General features: G+C 43.2%; 1 protein-coding gene across 5 annotated transcripts in view; it reads right to left on the bottom strand.

The window, feature by feature from the left end:
• Positions 1 to 694: 694 nt before the first annotated feature.
• Crim1 (cysteine rich transmembrane BMP regulator 1) overlaps positions 695 to 27,690 on the bottom strand; it is a 179,188-nt gene continuing 152,192 nt past the window's right edge. For 4 of the 5 annotated variants that reach the window (XM_055618383.1, XM_055618392.1, XM_055618416.1 and 1 more), the window contains 5 exons: positions 23,174 to 23,395; positions 9,139 to 9,333; positions 7,047 to 7,169; positions 4,405 to 4,595; positions 695 to 3,207 (listed from right to left, as the gene is read on the bottom strand). In XM_055618383.1, coding sequence (XP_055474358.1) covers positions 3,031 to 3,207; positions 4,405 to 4,595; positions 7,047 to 7,169; positions 9,139 to 9,333; positions 23,174 to 23,395 — 908 coding nt within the window. In that variant the 3' untranslated portion in view covers positions 695 to 3,030. The remainder of the gene's footprint in view (positions 3,208 to 4,404; positions 4,596 to 7,046; positions 7,170 to 9,138; positions 9,334 to 23,173; positions 23,396 to 27,690) is intronic. The other variant, XM_055618398.1, reaches the window with a different exon arrangement.

Raw genomic sequence — 27,690 nt, 5'->3', positions numbered from 1 at the left:
GTTTATACACCTTATTCTGCAGTAGTAGACTGCATAGGATGTTCCACCAAACAAAATACTAAGCCTTCAATGAGTTTGTTTTGACAGGTCAAGCACCCAAACCTTAAATCCAAAGTTTCAAAATCTGAAAGTTTGTGAGCACCAATCTGATACCCTAAGTGTCATGTGCAAAGTTCCACAGCGGTCCTCATGAAGCAGTCTCAATCAGAGTGTCACCTAAGGCACCCAGTTACTGTCTAAAAGGTGTATATGTGAGGCACAAATGCTTTTCATACTTAGGTCTCATCTCACTGTATATGGAGATATTCTAAAACCCGAGAAGGTCTGGTGTTTGCAGTACTTTGGAAAAGGTGTGTTCAGTCTGTTCGATTGTTGAGCACCATTCTCACTTGTGATTGACAGCAGGCAGGCAGGCTTCCTGTCCTCCCAAGAGCAGCACTCCTGTGCGGTGTAGTCTAAGGACAACCCTTCCGCAGGAGTCCATGGGGAAGGGCCACCTGCTGAGGGTAACCCAGGCTGCTCAATGCTGCTGGACGTTGCTGACCTAGCCACCACTGTGTGCTCAACCCAGATCAGAAGTCCTTCTGAAGTGCACGGCTTTGATTTAGTGTTTATTTGCTGCCAAGAGCCCAGCTGTAAACTGTCCCTTCACAGATCTGCTTTATGAAAACAAAACAAAACAAAACTACAGAACTCTGGTGCACTCCAAGTGCTATATGCCCGGTTTATTCTTCAGGAAATTATATTTGTTTTTCTTTTACAAGAGCACAACAGGAACCAAAGTAAAAGAGTAATAGATACAGCACTCAGGATAAATCATATCTTTAAAATAATAAAAAAAAATTTACACCTTGTCCTATATCCTGTTAGTATTTTCATATGGCCATGATTGAAAAAACAAAAAAGCAAGCATTTACAATTTTTTGATAAAGTACTTTTTTCTTATGCCAGGAATGGATAAATTGTCAACAAAATTTTATACTAATCAGGCTGATGTAAGTCTATTTTAGTAACATAGCATTAACAAATTTATTTTGGAAATAGATAAAAATATTGCCCCTTGATAATAAATCTTTTTCCTTTGATGCAAACAGCTAGAACACCTTTTTCTTTTTGATATTCTAAGACAAAAAATGGTTAATCTTCAGATTAATAAATTAGGTCATTATAATAATAAATTAATTTTTTTAAGTTCAGCAACCTCTGTCCAAGTATTTACAACAATACTTGAAAGTTCCTTTACAAAACAGAACATATTTTCTTTTCACATTAAGCATACTGGGTATCCGTGTCTTTCACAACAAGCATTTTTAAAAGGAAAGTCAATGCACAACTGGGTCATTAGTATAAAAGTGCTAAGAGCTGTTTGAAAAGTTAACACTATAGTATACAGTCAGTTACATCTGAGGCAAACTACAACAAACTTCCAGCTTATTGTGGACAATATTCCAGTAGTTGTTTCAAACAGTTGTTTGAAAAAAAAAAAAAATCCAGGAGCTGATTAGTGATGCAGATAGAAAACTGCCATCAGTGTCTCTGGCCAGTGAGTGAATTGGAAACCAAGTGAAAGCAAATCCAAATGAAGAAGAAAAATTTTAATAAAGGAATATCCTTTCCATAGCAGGTGAAATGCTGGTTGCTCAAAGTGTATGTACACACCACACACACCACACACACACACACACACACACACACACTCACTTTCCTTTCCAATTAAACTATAGGTAAATGAGATTGTGTTATTCAAAAATCCCTAAGTGATCAGAAGCATTGCTATGGAATGCCTGTTTATCTGCCTTTGTTCTGGTTAAAATCTCATAAAAATACATTCAACAGGAAAACATAAATTGTATGTGTATAAATATATATGTATATATATTATATACACATGCACACAAATACTCTTGTTTTTGAAGCATAAGATAGTTACATAAATATTCCTATAATTGCTAAAGTTTAAAGAGGCATCTTTTTTTTTTTTGAGCTTCAACAAAGGTGCTTGAATAATATACAATTAAAATGAAGTAGTTTCTATTTTGTAGAATCAGTATATAATAAGGAAAGAAAAATCCCAAACAGTCTTTTTTTTTTTTTTTTAAAGTTTCTTAAGCTAGAGCTTCAACAAAACTATGAACAACCAACGATATAACAGAAGAAAACAACAACAGACAATGATGTATATAGCCCCTGGAAATGCCTGGTGTCCTTCACCCTTGCCCTCCTTCCTGCCCCTTGGTAAGAAACGCTCCAGTGCTCAGGTCAAGACGTGACCTTGTTCCTACCCATCTGCTGTCTCTACTAGGAACCGGCTGACTGGTACGGAAGAGAACAGAAGCAGTAAAAGAGTAACTGTACACACCCTCAATAACCCGCTTTCGAGAAACGTTGCTGTGCGTCTCCCTGGCTTCCTCACTGCCCACTGCAGCTGTGACTGTATACAAGAGAAACTTGTGGCTTTAGACCTGGGATGGCTATCAAGAGTTCTGATGCGCTTGTCTGGTGGTATGGCAGCTGGATTGCAAGGCCTTTTGTGTTCCTGCTCATTCAGGCCCGAGCTTTGCAGCAACCAACACAGTCTTCAGAGCAACAGGAAATTTTTTTCTCTGGGCCATGAATTGCTTTTATTTTTTTTAACTGGCTTTCTCCCCGAGCCAAGCTGACCGTTTTTGTGTTTGTTTGTTTGTTTTTTTTACTTCCCAACTCTACCCTCCCAACCCATTTCCCCCACCAAACTCTCTGTTCCCACCCCCAAATGTCTCTACAGCTATCTTACAAGCAAATATACTTTAGCAAGTTTTAAAACTTTGGTTCTATGAAAACATGTGGTCAGTGATCTTGAGGCCAGGTGGGAATGCTTGTTCTGCACAATGCTGTAGACAGAGCCCGTCCCAGTCAAGACCTTAGTGCCAGACACCAAGTCACAATCCGATACAACCCACTAAGCAAGTGCACAAATTCTAGTTTAATTTAAAGAGCAGATTTTTGTTGTTTTCCTGTCTTTCAAAACCTCATCCATGCTGCAGCCTGTGTTCACACCGTCTGGTAGAAATTGTCTGCCTGTAGATGGTTCTGTTTCTGCATGCTGTAGAAGCCACTGAATCGTGCATCTGGTTCAGCAATTCTTAGCATTCTCTGGGAACCGTCCACCTGGACTCGAGTGCCTTTCTTGCAGTCCACAGATACCAGCTGATTATTCAAGGAAGAAGGCTGTGCAGTGAGAGGGGGAGAGACACACAAGGAATTAGCTTACTACTACATGCCAAATGAACAGAAACTCAGGCCCCAACTCAAGTGAGACAATAGTTTGGTCATTTGATGGTGAACACGGTGTCCAGGGGCATGATGTCTTTCTGTAACTGTACCTATACTTAGATTGCTGAAACGGCACAGTGACCATTTTCAAATCCTTGGCTGCAGGCTTGCATTTAAGAGGGTTGAAAACTGGCAGAAGCTAACAGGCAGGCAGATTTTAAAGCAAAATAGTGGTTTCCCGTCACTCACGCTGCCCAAGGATAGCCTCACAGGTTGGACCAGCTTCTGTCTGCATCCTGTCATCTCAGGCCTGTGTAGCAGTGTTTGTCCCTAGCCTTAGTGGCAACTCCGCCCATCCTTGCTCAGTACCATGTTATGACCAGGCCACATGTCTTAGCATAAAAGCTGTGCCCATGTGTATTTGTCACACACACACACACACACAATTTATATGCACTAGGCCCAGGTTGGGAAAAATTGGATAAAAATATTCAGCTTTTCTGATTTAGAAAAAGGCAGAATTAAAGTTGGAAGGAATTGTTTACTTCCTTAATAAACATTTTTCTTCCTTTTAAAACAGGGTCCTTTGGTTAAAAAAAAAACAAAAAAAACTTAATTTTTTGTCCCTCGTTGAAAAGTCTGCCTTTGGACCTTGCTTTGCTTTACCCTGTCCTGCACCCCTCTCTGTACACTTGTGATAGGATTTTGCACCCTCAGTATCTTCCAAGCTCTTCTTGCCCTCTTCTGTCATCTCCCTTTTTTCCTGATTTCTTTTCTATCCCATTCAAGGACTAAAAGTGACCAAGAAACACCAGATGATCATGTTCTGGCTTCAAATATAAATGATAATTTAGGACTCACTCAAGCATATGCCAGCTCCTTTAAGCACGTTAAAAGTAAATGCAAGAAGTTGTGTCCATGAGAAGTCAGGATTCATTAACTAGCAGATGACAGGTAATTTACCCTGTGTTCAATCCAGCCCTGGGCAAGTATTATATGCCTGCTCGCTACAGCTTGATAAGCACTTGATGGTAAGTCTAGCAAAATAAAAGATGACGTTGCCTGGTATAAAACATATTAAGAAAATGTAGGGAAGCAGGAAGCATCTCTCTTTGTCATCATCATTCATCATTTAGTACTCTCAAATGGTACCTTAGTTGGTGTCCGGTACCAGCATAGCAGTGGTACCCACTGTTTCTTCTGGTTGATGAGCAGGAATGCTATTATGATGGAGAGGCATATTATTATGGGGACCACAACCGAGACAATGGAGTCCAGTGATGAGTCTTCAGTCGGGTGCAGCCTGTTATTATCTCTGTAATCCACCTGGAGGTGACCCAGATCTAGGAGAGAAGAATCGAGCACTTAGGACTTCAACCAGAATTTCAGAGGATTATTTTAATTACCCTGCAAATACAGATCAGCAGCTTGGTTTTATTACTTCCTGGTACTTTGGGCTAAAAACATGATTAAAGTCTAATGTTGAGCCAAAGAGAGCTCTTAGAGAGTAAAGTACTTAGAGGGTAAATAGGATTAAGGGAAAACTGGCAACAAAAATTAAAAAAAAAAAAAAAAAAAAAAAAGAGGGTAGGAATGTTACTGACCGGGCAAGGAGATCTTTCATGCAGCTAATTAGGAAAATATAAAGCACTTGATAAATTTTAAAAGGTGATTAAAATTAGACTAATTTAAACACATTTGTTACTAATATTAAAATATTTTGCTTACATTGAATATGTATTACATATTACACTGACTTTATACGATTAGCATATATATATGCTAATGTATTTTAGTAGGGCTAATATATTTTGTTTCCTATTCACTGACAAAGAGGCCGGAACAAAGTATATTCTACAGATAGAAGCTAGGTTTAATTAAATCAAACATGACAATTGAGTTGATGTTCTACTTTGCTGAGTTCTAAGCAAAAAATGCTTACTTCAAATGAATCTGTTGAAAAATACTTGATTTCTTGCCTTAATGAATGATGCTACAAGCACAGGGGGAACGACAGTTCTCAAGAATGACTTTCTGTGCGATGGCTCAGCTGGCAGAGTGGCTGACAAGCCTGATAACACAACTTCGGACCCCAGAATCCCCATAAATGTTTTCCTCTGACCTCCTCATGCCTATACCGTACACAAACACAAAATAATAATTTTTAAAAAATACTACAAAAATGAAGGTTGCGAGGCTGCAGGTGGAACTCGGTACCAGTGCTTGCCTATAGTGCTCAAAGTCCTTGGTTTGCCCTCAGTGCTGCAAAAGCCGAAGCAAACCACAAGCCTGCTGCAGAGATACAGAAAAGGCCCCACTTTCTGAAGCTTTAATGTTATTTTCCTCTACACCAACCGTTCTAGTCAGGTTGTCTGCGTGTATCAAGGGCCAGTGAGAGACAGGACATGCTGACTATCCTGGGAGCTCAGCTTACAGAGCACAGCTCTGTGGTATCAGGGCTATGTCTGCTGTGCTTCTGTGTGCACTCGGGAGGGGAGGGAAGGACTGAGAGAGAACATTTCTGCTCAGGCCAGCCAGTACGGTGGGAGGAGAAAAAAAGCAGGATCAGCATGAAGGAAAACACCTACAACAGAAGTATCATTTTACTGATGGATTCAGTTTTAAATACAAAAGGAATAAAAGAGGGACCGTCTTCCCAAATATTCCAAATGATACCAGGAGTGGTTTCAGGCATGGGTGTTATATGTGAATACAATTAAGGAAAATCCTTTTGAAGAACTCACAGCTCTTTACAAACTTTAGTCTTTGCATTCGGTTGGGATGCTAAAAAGCACACCATGAAAGTTCACTTCGACCTTCCCTGAACTCAAAGACAACACCAGAAACAAAAATCATCAACACTGACTCCAACCTAAATGAACTGAGTAACCGAGAAGAGGCATGGATTTTCTTGCTCTAGGACTTTTGGCAGATGCTATGTAATGCACAGGCCCCCAGCAGACCACAGTTAGTGCGGCTGCTCTCGTGACTGGAGCCCCAACTCTCTAATAAGGGCACATAGGCTGACTGAGTGAGCATACAATGCCAACTGTGTGTCCAGTCAGAGCAATCACACAAGGTGCCGGAACCCTGGGTACAGGAGTTTGGCTCTCTGGTCATCTGCCTTGATCCAAAGATAATGTTTATAATGTCTAAATTATCAAGATCATTAATCTCTCATGCAATACGCATCGCTTCTTCCAAAAGAAATATAAAAACTGCACGATGGTTTTGAAGCATGCTTGGGAGTCAACAGGAGGCAGTATTGAGCCAGGGCATAGCACAAATTCAGACTCCTCTCCTTAAGAGAAGTAGTGACAGGAATTCAGCCAGGCTTTGTGAACAGCTAACAAGAAACAAACTCAGCTGATTATCCACAACTGAAAAGTAGAAGAAAGGAATGAAATAAATCTGCAGAAATCAGCTGTGTAATAAACTTTAAACCCTCATGAGGTGGAAACCCGGAAGAGGGATGCTGCCTGCTAACTACAGGACCCCACAGGGCTGTGAGAAACATTATTCCTCTGCTATGTTCATTCACATGCATTTTCGCAGGCTCTTCTGACTAGGAATATGTTCCTTCACCTCACTGCCAAGCATCAGAGCCTGCAGAACCAGGAAGGAGGCACTTATCCAGTCATCTGCTGACATGTCCAACTTATGTTTAACATATTTGACCGTGGTCTTCCTCAGAGTAGTTAGTGAACTTTCATGAGCCATTAGAAAGTACAACAAAATAAACAAAGCAGATCGCAAAGAAGACAGGATGGATCTCAAGTGCCGTCAGTGTTTACCTCTTGGGAGATGGATGATGTCATTTTCACTTGGGGTGGGCCACATGGGAACCTCCAGGTCAATCTCTCCCCGGTGATTTTTCTTCTCAATGGGTACATTGGTTGGCTCTGGAACATACATTTCTAAAAGAAGGAAGCATGTTACCTGAGAGATGAAGTGGCCTATTGTTGACATTAATACATTTAACCCAAATAAAACCTTCAATTCAATGTCATTTGTTCCAGGATGTGAACGACTCACTTTCTCCATTTACATGGCTCACACCAGAAGCTAGCTTTGGGCAGTGGAAGCATTTCTCACAGTGGAGCAGAGACTTTCTACTCTCCCAGGCTTTTCTTATGTCAAATGTTGGCCTTATAGGTTTGTGTGTGTCACAGCTATACTGCCTGTCTCTCCTTGCTTTGGTTCTTCGTGTATACCACCCCATCAGTATCCCCAAGATATGGCCTTTGTCCTTCATGTGATACAACTGCTCAAAACCAAACCTCTCCACTCCCTCCAAGGTTAAATTTACACTTTCCATAAAACAGGCCCTAAACAACTTCATCGCCATGTATCTTTCCCACCTGCTTCTAGAACTCATTGTTCTAGGGGCAATGGCTTGACCTTGCCTATTTTGAGGTCTTTGGTTAGAAGACTTCTTCATTCCCACTAAGAAAGAGCATTCAACTGTTAAAATCTTGCTCAACCCCTTTCTCCATGAAGCATTCCAGGGCCACACTGCTCTCCAGGGAAACTCTGCTTAGGAGCTTAGCCCTCATGGCCAGTACCAAGAGGTGTACAGCCACTGCCGCCAATGCCCACTCTGCTCTCTGAAATACTGAAATCATCCTGGCTGTGATGGTCACAATAAATTTTTGGTTTTACCCCAGTTTCTGTGGGGGGTTAGTTGAGGAGGGACCAGGAAAGCAAACAGAGGAGAAACTCTAGGGACAGGGAAGAAGCCAAAGGAGTCAGTGATCCTGAAGCCAAATGCAGAGTTTAATCTAGGAAGGTCCAAAGAGCAGCATCAAATGCCACTACTTGCCCAGCAAGACTAGAACCAAGAAGGACTTGTTCGCTTACTACAGTTGTTTTTTTTAAAGGTCGCTGCACATTTTCAGAAATGCTCAGATAGGGTTATCTGTGTTAAGGCCCAACAAAAAGACCAATGAAGTTCAATTAAGCACTGTCTGGCTGCCCCATTTTAACGTATTACAGTGCAGCTATACTTCTAAATTGACAAGGATCCCAGATGACAGTCCCGAACACAGCAAGATTCATTAACATAATGCTGCAAGGAAACAGGAGCATCCAGGTGATGATGGAAAGGTTCTCGTCTCACTCAGGGCCTCACTTGGATGTGAGAGGGAGCCTATGTGTGGTCCAGACTGCCTGGGGAGTCTCCGGTGTGCATGGGATCAGATTGGGAACACTGCCCAGAGGCCGTCCCGCTGAAGGCTGAGGCCCAGCAGTTCTGGGATTAGGGCAGGGGATAAAAGGAGCTGTTTTGGCAGGAGACACAGGGATAGAAAACAAGAAGACGGGGGGTGGAGACCAGGGCAGCTGTGGGGTCTCAGGTTTGAAACTGAGAAGATGAGTAAGGCAGTTGATATGAGGGCGAAGGACAGGAGGAGATGTGGTGGAGGGTGTGCTCGGTGGTTATGTCACATGTGGGAGGAGAAGGGTTCAGCTGAGGGGTTGAGAAAAAGACTTCCGTCATGGTGGGGTAGGAACTTGAGCTGCTGAACTAAAAAGAATGATCCAGATCTATCTCCTCTAAATGAAAATCTTCCATTTTCATTCTGGTATACATTCATGTCATATTCCCTGCTGTATTTGACCGTGGGTCCTTTTCCCAGGCGGGTCCAGCACTGCACTAAAACTATGCTGGTCTGGCAGAGCGGATGTCTGTAACGGCTCGGCTATACTCGTGTGGCGGTACCCCACTTTAATGGTAGCGTATACGAATTAGAAGAGGTACAGCCTTCACCCACAGGGGCCACAGCTCTGCAAACTACTCCGAGGTCTTTGGGTAGGAGCATTTCCACCGGGCTGACCCATGATCTGGGGCATATTTGCTCGGCAGCAGCATGAGGATGGTTTGGATACCTGGGCACATCGGGCAGCAACTTCCTTCCACCTTGATGGGCTGGGTGCAGGGCAGTGGGGGGCAGCTGACGGTCGAGCAGAGGGTCTGGCCCTGCAGGCAGTAGCAGTGTGTGCAGCTGTCAATGTCCCAGCGCTCCTCGTCAGCATAGGTCTTGCCACTGAAGTGACACACCACTTTCTTTGGAACTGTGTCCTCTGGTGAAGAAGAAGAGCCCATGGTAAGGTTGACTGAGAGACCCGCAGAGCATCTTCTACCGAGAAGCTAAGAGAACAGCTTGAAACAACTGCCCGGTGCATGCTGATCTCCAGAATTTGAGGGGCCGTTTGTTTTCCTAGTCCCAACAGTGTTGGTGGTCATTCTCCTCGGACCTTCAGAACTCTCTTCTTGTGGCCAGCAACTGACCCTGCACCACAAAGACCCAATCAAGGACCACACAGACTACCAACTGTAACAGCCACCGGGGAATGCTGCTCACTGGACAAGTCTCAGTGGGGTGTTACCCACAGTGTGATGCAGAAAGGAATAAGGGGCCTCGCGGGCACACTCGCAGAGCCAGACTTTGTAAGTCCTCATTCCCACCATTAGTGTGTCTTATAAACCACTCATGCTGGAAGATAGCAAGGGATGAGAATGAGGCACGGTATGAGCCACAGAAGTCTAGAGAATTGTTCCCTTCACCTTTCAGGGATACTGCATGACTTCTCATCAACAACACACTTCCACCTCCAACACAATTTTACTTCAATTAACCCATTCTCCTCCCAACACCAGCAAACTATGGTACTTGAGAACAGAATATGTTTACAAATATTTTGTTTAGAAGTTTACATCATCTCCAGATATCCTCGTATGCCAACCTTTCCCTTTGTTAAGTTCCCTTTTCTTCTTTTTTCTTATTTTGGTTTTTCTCTTTGTAGCCTTGGCTGTCCTAGAGTCACTTTGTAGACCAGGCTGGCCTTGAACTCAGAGAGATCCGCCCGCCTCCGCCTCCCAGAGCGCTGAGATTAAAGGCATTCACCACCATGCCCAGCTCCGTTCTCAACTTATTCACAGGGGTCACATTTAACAGTGATTCCCTAGTCTTTTCCTGCCTGGGCTTAGGACCAGGGCTCCGAGATAGCGAGCAAGCCCAATCAGCAGTAGGGCAGAGATGGGCTGATCCATGAAGCAGTGCTGGCACCAGGCCAGTGAGTGGCTGGATGACACCTGCAAATCTGGGATACACTTGTGCTTGGATCCTAAAGACTGCACCAATGGGCACTGCAAAAGGCAAAACTCTTTAGAAAAGTTGGGGTGCGCAAGGCTCAGTGTTGGGGGTTATGACATTCACTGGACAGATACAAAGGACAGAACACAGGCCATCTAAGCAGAGGAATAAAACCTATATCATGTGTTAAAAGGTATAACCCCTGAGTCAACATTTTTTTCTTCTGTTTCATTACTGCTGCCTAAAGCTCAGCAGGGGACATTTTGGTAGTAATGAGATATTCATGCTAAAATGTTATTTGGCTATTATCAGTCCATGTCCCACACAAAGGGTTTTGGTGAGTCATCTATTAAATTAACTACTCATTTGAAGGCTTTCAAACCAAACTGGAGCACAAGTGTTTGCTAAAATGGAATCCTTAAAGGGGGGTGACTTCAATTAAGATATCGAAAACATACATGGGAAAAGGACTGGGCAGAGCCACACAGTGTCTTCAATTCAGGAAGCATTCCGACCTCATCATCATTGGATGAAGGATAGTTCTGGACACTGAGTCTAGAGTCTATTATGCAGTGACCTTGTAAGGAAGGAAGTGATCCTTTACAAAACAATGGCACTGCCTGTGTTTTACATAACCCGTGAAACTGTTCCAATGGTGGAACTGCAGCCACTGTAGTTCTGTGTGAGGAGCTGGGAAAGACAAGGCTCAATCACTTGTCCTATCTTGGCTCTGTCACCCTGTTTTATGTTGGTGGTGCCTCTACCAGTGCTCCTGTGGAGGAAGGTACCATGACAAAAGGGCTGAAGACTGCAAAGGGCTTTGACTCAAGGTCAAGCACTGAGCTCTGTTTTTTTAAAGTCTGAGCACAGAAACTCATTATGTGTTAAGATATTTAATAAATCAATGCTACTAATATTTACAATGTAATATTTGCTTCCAAAATGAGATTAAGATGTTAAAGATGGTAATTATGCATTTAGCATCACGAGGGCATCCTCGTTTGTAACAACCACTCATCACTGGTGCTGAGGTGGGCAGGACTCTGATCAGGAAGCCTGCCTAGAGTATGGTGGAGGCTGCCTTGGGGGGGTTCCTCACCAAAGCCTGACAGTTACCAGTGCTGATAGGAAGGTGGGCAGTGTAGAGGGCAGGAGAACCAACTCTGCTGGGAAAGTGAGACTTCTTCCAGTATTTAAGCTAGAAAGAACTTAGATATCATGAAGGTAAAAGGTGAGACTTCAGCCAGTTACTGGAAGCTCTAGTAAGAAAGATGGTAATAGAGTAATGGGCAAAACCAATGTGAAACACCCTTCATATGTTGTTTAAATGTTTACTCTACTTTTTGATCTAGTATCTCTACTGCCTGTAATCTGCAGTCCACGGGGGGTGGGGAACAGCTAAAGCAGTGGTTCTCAACCTGTGGGCTAGACCCCCACTGGGGCAACCTATCAGATATCCTGCCTATCAAACAGTTACATTACAATTCACAACAGTAGCAAAATAACAGTCATGAAGTAGCAATGAAAATAATTTTAGGCTTGGGGTCACCACACACGAAGAACTGTATTAAAGGGTCACACAGCACTACAAAGGGTGAGAACCATTCCGTTATGAAGACATGCATCACAATATTAATTCAAACAAACAATCAAACAGAGGGAGATTCATGCCTAACAACAGGAAGTGTTTCCTAACAACGGAAAAGGACCCATGACAAAGTCATGCTAGTACTACGTAGGACTGCTGTGAAATGCATTACGTGTTGTGAATGCAACCAGGTTAGCATAATTACAACTGTCTAGAAAGAAGGAAGGTTAACAGTGATTGCCACACTTGAGGGCGAGGTTTTCTTTTTTCCTTTTCTTTTGAATAGTGAAATTCATTACTATTGGTTAATACATCGAAAATATACAAAACAGAAATCTCAACACTCTCCCTCTCTCATACAGCTAGCAACACACACACACACACACACACACACACGAAAACGGAGGCTGCTCATACCGAAGCACGGTGCTTTCTGAATTGGACTCACCCACTCAGAACAATTTCCGCAGACTAAGAAAAGCATGGGCAGCGACAGTGACCCGATGTTGAACGGCAACGTTGACACGGTGCCTACGGCAATTCTCATTCAGCAGCTGTACCAGACCACCTTGAGTCTACAAGGACAGTTATGAAGCGACAGAAGAGGAAGAACAGGTACCCTGGATGCTTTGAGGTCAAGGACACTGGACCACATGGTAGGTGGAATTGAAAAGTCTCACTTTGTTACCCAAATTCAATTCCACGAGGACTGAAAATTCAAAGTAGCAAATTGACCACCAACTCTGTGGAACCCATCATGCTGGTAACCCACAGAGAGACCTGGGTGCACAGTCTCTCAGATAAAGAGTCAGGGGTGTGCAGCCCCCCTCCAACTATTTCCCCGCACGAGTGGGCTGACTCCAACCAGACCTGGATGCCTGGCTTATCATTTATCACCAGTTGATCATGGTTCCACTCAAGCTCAGCACCGAGGAGCTCAGGAGCATTTCCCTTTCAGCTTCGGTTCATCGGCAAACAACTTAATTCAGGTTTGAGATAGGATTTGAACAACCAGGCTTGAAGATGCTCGGAGCACAGCAGTTGCCAGCTGGCGGCAAGGCCCTTCTCATGCTGGCTCCGCTGCGCACCGGCCTTCTGCAGAGACTCTGAGGCCACCCAACACACTGAAGAGCCCAGTAAAGGCTAAACTAGTGTCTGACTTAGCAGCTCAGAGTTGGCATACTGCCAGGTGTGCAGAGACACGAAGTCACTGATTCACAGGGAGCCCCATGTCAGAGACGCCGGCAAAGTCCATTTGAACCAAAGTATCAAAACACTTCATAGCAACTAATTTTGTTTCTCCAAACAGGGTACAAAACCAAGCTGTACTGTACTAATAATGAATTTTCATGTGAAGTAAACAGATGTGACTCTTGCTCTCGAGACAGTCCCAAGTAGCTTTACCACACGGCAGGGTGCCATCTGGCTCAGAAAAATAGTAAGACAGATTTTGGTTATTGAGTTCTCATAGAAATATTTTTGCTTTTTACCCAGTTTCTCTTGAGGGGCTAGTGACTTCGGTCTGACAGTAAAGAGCAGGTGTTGGTAGCTGGATGGACTGCGGGCATAAGAAACCCCCAGGACGGGAAGACAGGGGCAAGTCTATGCAACTTGGAGGTCTTTGTAGTGAATTAACAAAGTCACTGCAGCTTTCCTATAGAAACTGCTTAGTGAGGCTACATGGAAAAGCCACTTCGAGCACCCAGCCTGAGGCAGAATGCAGACCTAGGACTCAGTTTCTACGTGGCTACTGGGTGCATAAGCTGTTGGATTCTTACCGCTGCACCAATCACCCAGTTGCTTTGCTGGCACTGGCAATGACATCATGTGCTTCTATTATTGAATACTTCGTATTATTTATAACTTCCACTTACTGGGTGACTGCTATGTGCCAGGAACCAAGATAAATATTGCACATGGGTCAATTCCATTTGATCTCCACAGCAGAGTGGCTAGGGTTATTGTTTCAGCCCCGCAGGACACTGAGGCTCATGGAGGTAAAGTCACGTGTCTAAGAGGGCAGGAAGGCGGGGTGGGACAGGAACCAGTGGGTTTGGATCTACAATCCCCGCATGCCTTCTGTCTACCAACTATGGTGGCATCACTCGAGGGATGGTGGGGGCGGAGCACTTTCTGCGCAGGTATCAGGGCCACATAATTCAAAGTCATTATTGCTCAGGTGCTGTAGGAAATGGAGCTCTCTCTCAACCAAGTGGCACAGCCTGGCTGAGGAGCCGAGATGGCACAGTGGTGAGGACTCACAGGCCTTCCTGGAAGTCTCCCAACACGTCTCTCCCCATCACAACTCTCACCTCCCTTGCTGTTTCCCTTTCTCTCTCTCAGAGGAAAATGATGAGAGAAGGGAAACATCAGGTACAACACTGACGCATAACAACATTTACTCTTAAAACCAACACAATAGGAAGTGAACATGCTGAGAAGCATGGTCGTCTAGGAAGCAGCCTTTGCAGCAGGCTAAAACCGCCTTCTGATGATACTGTCCCAGCTTCACACAGCTTTGGGCTGTTCCACTGGCCACGGCCTCTAGGACCAGTTTTTGAAATACTGAAGTGAGACGGTCAATCACTACGGTGTCACTATTTTGTGGTTATACCTTGGTTTGAGCAGCTGTGGCATTTTGCTTCCTCATCCTGGGCCCCTGGCTTAACCATCGGATTCAATCTGGAACAGCCTCTTTCAGGTGAGGGTTTGTTTTGCTGACATTGTCAATATGGTGGGCCAAAAGATGGGGTCAGTTTGCCACAATGGCTCCATGACAGGGATTGTTTAAGTCATAGAATGCGTGCTTTCCTTCTCTGTCCCTTTATTTGTCTGTCTCTCTCTCTCTCTCTCTCACACACACACACACACACACACACACACACACACACACACACACATACGATCTCTTCTTTATGTGCACATTCAAGTAACAGTATCTTGTTTGGCATTGCACATTAAGAATATGCAATACCCTTCTGGAGCAGAGCTGTAGAACTCAGTGTGGTTTCCCCTCTATCTGTCCAGGCTTCTGGTTATATAAAAGGGGGAAACTGTCAAGGCCTTCCTTGCATGTTCACTCTTTCTAGGCTGCATTCAACTGTTTAAACTTAACAGTCTTTTCAAGACCAGAAAAGAGAGCTTTAATAAGCTGTGAAGGTTGGACTTAGTTTTTTACTACTTGAGCTGTTTTAACTATGATAAAGTTCACTAAGGGCCACACTGGCTAGCAGGGCTTTCTTCCTCTACCCACTTCACCCTGCAGTCTCAGGAGTCACCAACATGAACCCACAGGGCTGGCTGACTCTCACCTACTGCTGGATACATGAGCCTCTGGAAAGGAAGTTTCTCTTGATTGCTTCCTGTTTCCTCCTAGGAAGGATACAGAACCCCAAGCCTACTGTAACCTGCATTACATTTGGGGTTTCGGTTTCTGCCTCAGAGATAACCTTCTCGGATGGACACTTTGGGTTCTAATTCTGTTCTGGTGGTCATGGTGTGGGAGTCACTTCCTGGGAGGAAGTTAGGCAGCTTAAGAAATTGCATCGGTCCTTTCAAATCTCCTGCCACAATACAGAGTCCGGAAAAGTAATTTACTCTGGGATCCTGGTACTGAAATGCAGTCACAGTACTGTTCTTAATGCTTAGCTTCAGTAGGGAACAGGGCACATTCTCTCTAGGATATGCTTCCAGAGCCACAGGGGCTTACGGTTAGTGGATGTGCCAAAGGACTGGCTCATACTATCCCACTTCAGCGTGGGTACTAAGTTTGAAACTTTAAGTGTGTCTATGTAAGTTGAGCGCACATGCGCTCTGTACGTGCACATGCCTGTGTGCTCTGTGCATGTGTGTCCCTCACTTGTATTTTGACATAGTTTCTCTTACTGAACCCAGAACTCATGACCGAGCAGAATGGCTGGCTAGCAAGCGTGAGGAAATGCCTGTGTCCCCTCCTCCTTTGTAGCTAGGGTTACAGATATATGCTGCCATGCCTGGCTTTTCACCTGGGTACTGGGGATCCAAGCTCAGGTGTTCATGCTTGCACAGCAGGCATTTCATCTGCCTAGCTATCTCCCCAGCATGATTTCAGGAAAGTAATACTTCCTGAGACCACTTACGCAGGGATAAAAAAGGTAGCTTATACAGTACGGGTAGCGAGAGGCTCAGAAGAGGGAGTAGGAAAGCAGCCAAGGATTACTAATGATTAAGCATGGACATAGGGAAAGCACTTACTACAATACCTGTGTACATTTCACACAATGCTTCACTCCCTCTTTCTAACCCAGAAAGGAAAGATACTTAAACAACTAGCCATTCTCGGACTACCCAGAGCACAGCCCTGTAAGTCACTGTAATACCCTCCCACCATCTATCAGTTCTGTTCTTTCTTTTCTTTATTTCTTTCATTAGTTATCTATGGTTTTACTTTCTGATAAGACACCAAATCCCTGGCCTGTGATGTCATTTTTTTTTTTTAAATCAACTTCAGATGGGCAAATGCTGTACAAGAGTGTCATGTTTGGAGAACACATGAAATGTGAGCATCCTATTCAGGAAACAGTATGACCTTTTATTTTGTAATGTAAAGAATACACTTAGAGAGAAACTGCAAGGAACAGGAGTCTAAGTCAAAAAAACCAACAGGTCACTAGAAGTTTGCAGGTGTATAGGCACGGACCCTGAGCATTCTGGCTCAAGGGGCATGTAGACTCTAAGAGTTCCAAGTGGGAGCTTAAATGGACTTGCCTGAATAAGTTTAATGAGGAAAAATGCTTGGGAAAAATTTCCAGTCTTAATCATTTTCATAAATAAGAAATAAACAGTGTCACATAGTATGGCTGCTACCTCTATACATTATCTTTATTGACGTATGAGCCAATGGCCATCTAAGTCCTTTCTTCAAAACCCAATTTTACTTTTAGCTCATTTATTTCTAGGGAGGCAAAGTCTAACTCTATTATGAAGATCAAAAGAGACTTTCAGTTTCTTCAACATACTCTAATAAAATGGTTGTTTCAAATCAATAGAAGAATTATAAATGTGCCTGAGTTCCATGAACAGAAATCTGACCAGCTGGTATGCAATGACTGTTGGTTGATGCCCACTGCATGCAAAGAGGACATAAGTTAGAGAATGTAATCTTGTATTGAGTATCCACTGTCGTTGGATGGGAACTTCAAGGATCAAGTTCAAGGAAGTAGTTCATTTTTAACTTGAAGTCTTATTTCACAGTAGGTTATGTGTGTGTGTGTGTGTGTGTGTGTGTGTGTGTGTGTGTGTGTGTGTACACATGGAGATTATACACTGAAATAATTTTGGAAATAAATCAATGCATTCTAATGGCAAGCAGAAACAATGCGAGATCAAAGTGGCTCCAAAAAAGAAGGAAAAGAAATGCAACTTTCTCTAGGATGCTGTAGTATTGCATCTTGTTAGAAACAAAGTCCCTGGCAGAATGTTCCAGTCTTCACCTACAAGAGATGTTTCATGCTGTTAGAGATCCTGTCCAGGGGAAACAAATGTGTCCTCCTGGGAAGAGGTCTCTACTCACCCCTTATCACTGGCAGATACAGTCAGGGTTGGCCTTATGTACAGAAGTAAGCAGGAAAGGCAGATGGTGCTACCCTCAGAGACTCCAGTGGCAGCCTCTAGCCCTCAGCCCTCCTCTGTGCAGAAGGATTTTTAATATGAGGCCATCCTTGGGCAGGGACTCAGACAGATGCTCCAACAGAGGCCTCTCTTGAGTGAGCTGCAAACATGTGAATTTGCTTACGTTGGGTGTCTGAAAAGGATGCTAAAGGGAGAAACAAAAACTGTGCCTGGAATACGCAGGCGGAGCTGCTGCCTAGGGTGCAGGGCAAGGCCTAAGCAAACTGAAATCAAACACTGTTTATTTTTGGTGTGGTAACTTTAGACCAGTTCCAAAGTTAGTACAGTAGATGACAACCAGAATGTTTTCCTTCTCACACCCTCAAAATAATACGTAAAAGCCCATTCTGTTTCTTTCGCCTTTCCACTATATCTTATCTCTTTCTTTTTACTTAAACATCTTAACACTAATTCTGACAATGAGGGTGACACTCTGGGGCTGCTGTGACTTGGGGCTGAGGAAGGAATGGAAGAGCTGCATGACACTTCTCTAGGAGTGTGTGCCCTCCACAATCAACAGCTGGTGTCCTGGGGTCACAGTGAATACCACACAAGTAGTTCGTGGACTCCTCCCATGAAACCCAAGTGATGGGTTCCATCTTCTCACTCTGACAATGCTTAGGACAGTGATGTTTGCAGGTAAGCCCTGATCAGGCCATATCTTAAAGAGAGCATGCGATTTCTACCTGGGCCACAAGAAGGGGTCAAAGAAGCTATAGCCTTTAAAGAGGAGAAAAGTCATAGTGAAAGCCCATCATCAGCACCGTCACTGTGCTCTCATCCTTCAGAAGGTCATCTCAGAGATGTGCTGTGCCAGTCCCTCTCCTGGTGGAGCTAGAAGCTCCACTCCACCACAGGGAGGCAAGTGCCACTCTCTGAACATTGTCTGGCTTCAGTCTGTACTGCAGGAGCACTAGACTGCTGAGTCAGGGTACACTCACACTCTGTTTACATCTTCGCATGCAAACAAAGCTTTACTTCATTTACATACCACCTCCCAGAAGCACAGGTTTCTTCTACAGGAGGCAACTGAGGTGGACTGTCACCGAGACACAGAGTCAGTATGTTTCAGTGCTGTGATCCTAACTCTGGCTCCGAGGCCTTATAAAGTGCACATTTTTTAATTTTAAGGAAATACACTGGAATACTGGATTCTAGTGTCCTAATATTATGACTTGAAACCAGGTAACATTAACCCCGTGGATTCTGTATTTGAACCATGTTGATGCAAATGGTTTATTATATTTGATTCTGCCCAGTAGACATGCACATAGTGATCTAAGGAAAGTGTTTGATCAGTCAGCCTGAAACACAGATACATAAGCACAAGGACTGTTGCACAGCAGACTGATGTGGTACAGAACACAGACCCCGCCCTTACTAGGGAGCCACTCTTCTACTCATTCACTGAAGATGAGTACACAATTGTAGCGTTACAGTCCACTGAGAAAAAAAGCGGTTCTGACTCTAGCCAGGCCAGCTTGACCCCTATGGCAGTGTCACTTCCAACAGTAATACAGACTGACATGCAGCAAATGCAAAGCGCGGCTACATGCCTGACCTGGTGGACAAAACTACCCTTTAAAGAATCATCACTCAGAAAGTTCATTCTCACAGATCTCTAAAGATCTATGTTAAAGACGTTCCGAAATGACTCTAAGTCACAGAAACAGAATATCTTAGCTTCGTTCACATGCAGGTTATAAACCACACGTGTTTGTTTTCTGTATTTCCTAAACAAACAGCTCTTATCCAAAAATAGCTAACGTTTGACAAGAACTCTTCAAATTGATTCCTAGCAGTGACTCTCAGTATGTGAGCTAAAATGTCAAGCAAAGTAGCATGCAACTCCAAACGGACACACCCTTGCCGTACCATCATTTTCAAGGTAATACTCTGATTAACACTTCTGCCTCAGCTGGCAGAGTGGCTGTGCTCTCCTACACCAGCCAAGTGGCGGCCCATCTGACTTTCTCATTTTACAAAGCTGACAGGGAACTACCAGAGGACCCCATCTGTTAGACTTTAGTCTTTATAATCAAGTTCTTTCCGTGGAATAGCTGACCCGGAAAAACTGAATCACCGACACAGAAAGGGTCCGTGGGAAACTCACGTCCCCCTTGACAGAGCTGTGGGCAGGGTATGGGTCCTCACAGATATGGTTGAGTGCTGGTGGGATGCTGGCCACTGGCTACTCATGTGCTTTCCCCTGGGAAGTCATGGAGCCAAGATCTCATTCAGCCCCGAAAGACTAGTTCCTCCGGAAGGGAACCGGAGAGGCACAGAGCTGTGGCTGATAGCAAAGTGAGGGTGCTCTACAGTGGCCTGTGCTCTTATTGTCGAGTGTGTCATAACAGAGTGCTCCAGGAGTTCCCAGCAACCATCTGTCCTGCCTGCCATCACACACCAGAATTCCCAAAAGGTTGTTGTCTACCTGACTCATACTCATTCCATTTTAAAAGCCATCTTTATAGTCAGGAAGCCTATGAAAATACAATCTAAGCTTGTGTGTATTTGTGTAGAAAGGCAGAAGACAAAAAAATTAGAAAATCAATTAAGATGCACCATTAAAATGATTGGGTAATTACTACTTAGTTTCGTTTGAGTAGAAGGATGAATTCCCTAATGATGGGTATTATAAGCAATTAGACAAAGCTGCTCACTTTTCAAAATTAATCACCAATCCTATTAATTATGTCTGTATTACACATCCTACTAAATTAGCACACGTAATAGGAGGCCTTCACACATCAAAGGAGAACCATTATCACCGAGCATTAGTGAGATGATAATTTAGCTGAAAGGAACACAAACACTTATAATTAGAAACCTACTTTTTAGTAGTATCACCACTTTTCCTTACTCTTACACTGAGAATAAAATGAGAATTCAAAGGAAAAAGGAAGCACACCTCTTAGTTCTGATGTGAGAAGAAGTCAGTTTCCCAGTAGCTGTGCAGTTAGAGCAACAGCTATCTAGGACACCTGAGGCCAAAGCAAGGCCAAAGCCCCAGGGGACATATGCAGTCTGCAGTGAGATCTATGTGATTATGATGACTGACAGTCTAGGGTAAAACTGAGAATGCCCCAAACAGGACCCAATGTGAGCACAGTGCTCATTGCTCCCTGCAAAGACAACTGGGTGTTCTACAACAATAGTCTGTCTCATCATTTTTCCTTTTCTGGGTGACTATGGGTCCACATCTCAGGCACATCTCTGAAGCACTTTCAGGAATGTCGGCTTTACCCAGGCTTGGTGCCTCTGTCGAGGGGCCACGCTGATGGGACGTCAGGACAAACAGTTGGTAAGAGAAAACACCCCAAAATAAAATAGGCAAGTGAGATAGGAAATCACTACATTACTTCATGAACTTAACTTTCAATGCTTGAACAGCACAGTGACATAAAGCTAGGACTACTTTAACAAGAGTATTTACAAAACAGGCATGACACAGACAAAGGTGGCTTAACTAGGAATTCAAGTATACAACCACAGGTACGGAACAAAATATAGCACGAGGTGCAGCTTTCGGCTTGAAAATCTCTCCTGTTCCCTTTAGATGAGTCTAGGCTTATAGAATGCAAGTGCACACACATCAGTGGGTAGATGGGGAGGGTCGTGTAGAAGGTACTGGAATAGAAGATGCACTTACAGGGACCATGATTTAATGAAAGACCTTATAATCTAACTTAAAACCCAAATCGCAAATTTTGGCCAAATGAGTCTTTCTTGTCTACATTAAAGAAGAATACCTAGTCTAAATGATTCAGGAATTTGGAGTATGAAGGAAAAGATAAAAACAGAAGAAATTGAGGCAGAAAATACTAAGGTAGGAAGGGTTCTTTGCACAATATTGGGTAATTGTTTTTTTGAGGAAGAGAAGTGATTTACCATTATCACATGAAAACTAATTTACAACTAAAGTAAACAGTTTTACTGACAAAACACAACGGGAACCTTCAGTCAAACAAAACCATCTGAGAATTTCAACCCAAGATAAATTTGTTCTTAGATTTTTTTTCTTCTTTTTTTCCTTTGAAGCTAACATGGAATTCTTAGGCCTCCTGGGCTGTAATTTCCCAAGGATTAGCCATGTAATCCTGGGTGGTTCATTAATTCTTCCTTTTGTCATTAGAGTTCTGACATGTAAACATAGCATTACTGTCTGTACTCCCCTGTGAAGACTGGACAGTATCCTAGTTACATCTTGGCTTTAGATTCTTAACAAAGGCAGTGCCATTTCTTGTACAAATTCTGGTCAGCTCTTTGAAAAGTAATTTGGGTGTATGTCTTATTATATTTTTAGTTCCACTTAGGAACAATGCTTACAAGTCTCTTTTCCCACTGGGACATCACCATCCATCCCAGTTTCTGTAGACATTTCTGATCTGAAGTTGTTATTATATCACAGTTATCCAGTTTTCACTAAAAAGCATTTTAGTTCAAAGAATAAATTATAAGATATTCACTCAAAGCTTTCAAAACATACTATTTTATATTTTTTTGTATATATACCAAACACGCGTGCACACAAACAGGCACACACACAGTTAGTGTAACCACTGGGTGTATCTAGCTCTGTAAAATTTCCAAGAACAGCATTCTGTGGCTTGAAACGTGTTTTTTTTTTTTTTTTCCTCCCCAGGTATTCCTCCAAGTACTTGCAATGACTTGTATCTAGAAAGCACACACACAAAAAAAAAAAAAAAAAAAAAAAAAGAAAAGAAAAAAAAACCACCGGCAATAAATGCACAATGCCTGTAATTAATAACAACTGACATGTGTTTTCATTTGCTACCCTGATTATGGGTTCACTGTGGGACTGAGATGTGTCTTGTCGCTCATTTGACTGTAGGTTACAAAAGCAATAAAGACAGTGAGGGCCTTGGGAGCGAGGGTTGTCCTTGATTAGAGCTGCCAGCTGTCTCAGCCTCTCCTTCTGGTCCCCAAGGCAGCATCTGGCTCTCGGCAGCCACAGGATCAGTTCAGTATGGACATTAGGGGCTAATATTCATATGTCCTGTGCCTACAAGATGTGGCCCCACAGGCCACAGAGAAGAAATGGTTCTATCAGTTACTCAGGCCTCACTCTGTGCTTAGGCCATCAACACGGACAGCCATGTGGCTTAAGTAGGATCAACTGATTGCCCCGTAAGACAGAAAAAGACAAACAAATGGGGATTTAATGAATATTTCATGTTGAGTTGGTCTCAAGGGAGAGGCAAGTTTTATATAATAAACATTCTCTAATATGGGGAATAACTTGCAGGGGTAAATATTGAAAATAATTAGGTAGAGAGAGCTATGATACTGAAAACACCGAAGTTGCAAAGGGTCCCCAATGGAACGTAATAGTGCTATAATGTCATTATATTCTGAGACAACATCTATTTATTCTTCATGCATTCCATCTTGGGAGCACATCTTCCCCCTGACTGATGTTCCTACATTGGGTCTGTGTGGCATACCAACCAGAAAAACCAATTTAAAAAATACTAACTCATCTACGCAAATGGCCGTCAATGTCAATTTAGTGGTCACTGAGAGAGATGAAAGTGTTTTTTTTTTTTTCTTTTTTCCTTGATCTTACCTAGGCAGTAGGGACAACACTGGCCTTTCCTCAAAACAGGTCTTTCACAGGACACGGAAGGGCAAGACTCAGAGTAACAGCTAATTACGCTATCCATGCACACACAGCTGGTGCAAACGTCAGGCTTCCAGGACTCAGCTGCCAGGAATATATCCCCTTCATCATTTTTGCAGTAACTAGGCACGCTCTCATTATGGGATGTGGAAGGCTGAAGAGGTTCATCTGGAAAAATGAACATACAGGTCAGCGAGGACAATGCTGCAGGCTACCAACTACACAGCATAGTTAAGTGTCAGTCAGACTTACAAAGGCACTCCCCGTCTCTAGGGCTCTGGGTGCCTCATTTGAAAAAAAAAAAAAAAAAAAAAGGCCAGTCATAAAAGCAAAGCCTGATCCTATTTTAAAACAGACTAACAATAGGAGAAGACTTGTCACTGAGATTCCATGAGGTGCTTATACAGGGTCCACTCTAGACTTCTTCCTTACCTTAAGCAAAGTCTTCATTTTCTTTGGAGGCTCATGGGACTTGAATCACAATGGATCAATCTGGAAATCCTGTGCTTGTTTTCCCAGAATTCCTTGCAACTGGGGTGGGGCACCTGGTCTAGCAGCAGCTCTGAGCTAATGAAGGAATTTCTAGGGATGTCCCCGCCCTCTTCTGAGGGCGGAGGTCCTGCTACCCCCTCCTCGCACATTCTTCCTGCCTTGAAGAGGAGTGTACTGTAGTCAAATTTTATCAGTCACTGAACCACAGAGTCAGTAGTGACCCACATCTGCCATAAGCTCCTTATAACGTACTCAAAATAAATCACTATTCATTTAAAATTTATAGCCAGGGTCTCTTCCTTATAGCCAACGCAATCCTAACCATTCAATATTTCAATATGTTTTTCCTGCACAACACTTTCTAGACACCTATCTGTGACATTCCTAAGTTTAGACATTCCCATTAGTGAGGTAGGGGCCAGCAATGCAGATCAAGCAACACCCAGGGAAGCTATATGCAAGCCATCTATGGCTGTGCTATCGAATGAAATGTCTCCACATCAGAAAACAACTTGAAATGGAAAAGAGTGTCACTAGGAAACAGATCTCTCTCTCTCTCTCTTTTTCCCCCAGAAATTGATGAAAATTAAACCCAAGAAGAAACCTGAGATATGAAAAAGGGAAGTGTGAGTGAGGCTTGTACTTTAGAAATGCCACAGTCTTTAATGAGACCTAAAAACAGCCATGGCAGTGTGCCAAGCAAAACCCTGATCCACTACGTTTTCTCAATGAACACACAGTAGAGCGGTATTTTGTGTGTTTCTGAATCAGCATCATGAACTCTTCTATTCCCAGCCATGAAACGGAAGCACGAGGCAGACATGTAGTTATCACATGCCGTAGAAGCTCTAAACTCGGCATCTTCCTTTCATTCTTTTTCATGGGTACACCACACGCTCCTGCGGGCACATTTGATCCTCTTTGAAGACCAAGGCAGCTGCTTCACTTGGGGCCCTTGCTGAGGGTCAGAGGGGAACTATAGCACAATGGAATCAGCTCAGGCTCTCCCGAACCACAAGTACCTCCCTGCTCTTGAGTCCCGAGGACAAAGTCACCAGGGACAGACCTTGGTTCCAATGGCTCCTGTTCACTACAGGGCTTGTTCCCTGGACTGCTCCTCACACCCCATCCACGTTCCCTAACAGAAAGATGGGAGGATGGAATCCTGCTCTCACTGACCTCCCTAAGGTCATCTATGCCTGCAGAGAATTCCTTCTTAAAGACAGAGGGCACTGCTAACTTTTGTGCTTGGCTGGAAGCAAGCACAATTCAGGTTGAATTTCTCTAGGCCCTGAAGTCCCAAGGATCTTGCTGGCTGAATTAGCTTAGCTCTCACAAGCAACATCCAATGCAGAGACTACACCCCAGATGGTGAGGATGGGACGGCAGTGACGAGACAGGAAATAACACCTAAAAACCTAGAGGCTTCCTACTGACGCTCAGGAGACTCCAAAGGATAGCAAGATGTTCTGGCTGTGATGGGAGTGAGAGTTAGGGCAGGGTGCAGAGTAGGCCACATGCCTCCACTACACAGGAGGCTCCTAACCAAACCCTGCTTGCCAACACCACTTGGAACGACCACCGATTCTTCCTTTCTTGGGGCCACTCTTCCTTTTGCCTGGCCCCAGAGACTGCCTAATGCTGCTTCCAAACATTTACTTCTTTGTTTCATTTTAACCAGTGGTTTTTCCTGGGTGGTCACTCATTCTTTTATTTCGTTTGTGTCTCCCTGTCTCTTCCACTCTAAGCTTTTTATTTAGGAAAAAAAATGTGAATGAAATAAAAAAAAAAAAAAATTGCAAGTCAGTGAAAAGAAACAAATGCAATTTATCTTCTCCTATTTATTTGGCTTTTATTGAGACGGAGTATGGCTCTCAGCCCAGGCTGGCTTGGAACTACATAGCCTAGGCTGTCCTCAAGTTTGTGGCAATCACCCCTCCTCAGCCTCCTAAGGGCTGGGATTACAGGTGTGAGCCATCACAGCTCCTTGTCTACTGTCTGAACTTTGGGGAAGTAGCCATGCTTTCTTCAGGACCCACTTCTGTGTAGGGCCACAGGCAAGGCTGAACGGGAAGGGGTCCCAGAGACGTAATCAACCATATAGAGACAGGTCTTGTGGATAAGTAATGTCCTTCTCAGACCACTTCAGAATGTGGTAACCTAAGGCTGGTCTTTTTCTAGATGAATAATACAGCACTCATTGGTGTTAGTCTTCAAAGGTATTATGATGTGAGAAACACTGACTTGTAAGTGTTAAGATAATGGGAAAGAGGCAAACATGGTGACTCAGACTTATATTTCAGCACTTGAGTAGCTGAAGCTGTGTGAGTCCCACTTTTTAGAAAAAAATTTTTTCTTTTATTGCTGCAGTCTAGTTATGAATAGAAAGACCCCAAAGATCCACTGAGGACTGGGTAGCTCATTTAAATACAGTTTAGTTTAGCTAGGCTCTCATTCACATATACAAAAGCAACCTTTGGATTACTGATATGTAAAAAAGAAAGCTCTGAAGCTTAGGATGAGAGCCAAAATTAAGTCATGAATGTATGGAAAGAAAAAAATACTAGTCACCCCGGCCTAAGTTTATAAGTGAGAAGAAAAAGCCAGTTATAAGATGATGGAGTGTCACTCAAACACAAGAAAGAAAAGCAGAATGCCACTGGCAGAAACCCAAAGGGCCTCTTATGACGCAAGGCTTAATCCTGGCCTGGGCCTTCTGTATCTCCTGCTCCTGGATGAAATCGCTGAGTTAAGTCAGGTGTCCCATCAGTGAATCTGGGCTTTCCGACTTGGAGAAATATCTTCCCCACATCCCTGAGTCACTCAGGCCCTAGTCCTGGGAACACAGAGGAACTTCTTTCTTTCCTCACACCTTCCTGAGCCACCTGCACACAAGTCTTCTTTCTTACAGTTCCTCTCTATACACCATTATTTTCATAATGGTGTTTCACTCTTTTTTTTTTTTTAACTATTGCTCCTTAGGATAGACATTATTTATTATTATTATTAATCTCAGGATTCCCAGGGCTGAATTCTGGTATTCCAGAAATGGAAGTGACTAAATGAATATGAGCTTACTATCATTAAATATTTCCTATCAGGATGTAAGTATACATAGATTTTCCTTAACAAACACTACCAGGGTTTGCATCCATATAAAATGGTGATTATGATAAAAATATGGTTGGATTAGGTCACACACATCCTAAAGATATAACACATGGTGAGTACTATGCTAGACAAAAGTTTACACTACTTAGGCCTGTCAGAATAACGTGCCTGCTGTTTACACCAACAAATCTGCACCAAGATGATAGCTTGGTTCAAATTTAGTAGCTGAGAATGCTGGTCAGAAAGCCAGAACACGGTCCTGGACAAGTAGCTAGATAATCAGTGTGACAAAGGAAATAATAAACACAAAGGTTTATGCCTTCCTGCATAAAAACTGCACTGACCACATGTTTAGAAGATATGTGGTTGTGATTTCAGTTGAAAAACCGAGATTAATCAACACCAAATAAAACCAGCTGCTTTGGAAATTTTCGGTATCAAATTAAACCTGTTTGAAAAAAGCCATTTATTCTAGTGTTAATAGAATTACTATTTATAAAACCAAAAGTGTAGCTTACATTTACTATCTTGACAAGTTCACAGCATAGCATATTTCTTTCATGACTAAATTTACCTGCTAAGACCTGAGGCATTGCAAGAAGGACACAGTAAGCAGTCCCCATGCGTATGTACACTACCCTTTCAACATTCTTGGTCTTATTAATCAAAGACTAGGGAGGGCAGAATATTTTCAAAGTTCTTTTTACAGCCTTTATAATTTCAAGGAGGTTTTGTTTACACTGTTTTCCAATAACCAGTTTTCACATCTGTTAGAGATAAATGTCTCCTGTGAGATGACTTTTTTACCTGAGCTAAGTCATCTGGAAGAACTTGGTGTAGACGGACTGCCTGTATTCTGT

The sequence above is a fragment of the Psammomys obesus genome, unplaced genomic scaffold, assembly GCF_907164565.1.
Source record: "Psammomys obesus unplaced genomic scaffold, mPsaObe1.curated_primary_1811, whole genome shotgun sequence".
NCBI lineage: Eukaryota > Metazoa > Chordata > Mammalia > Rodentia > Muridae > Psammomys > Psammomys obesus.
This window is presented reverse-complemented; position numbering and strand designations above follow the sequence as displayed.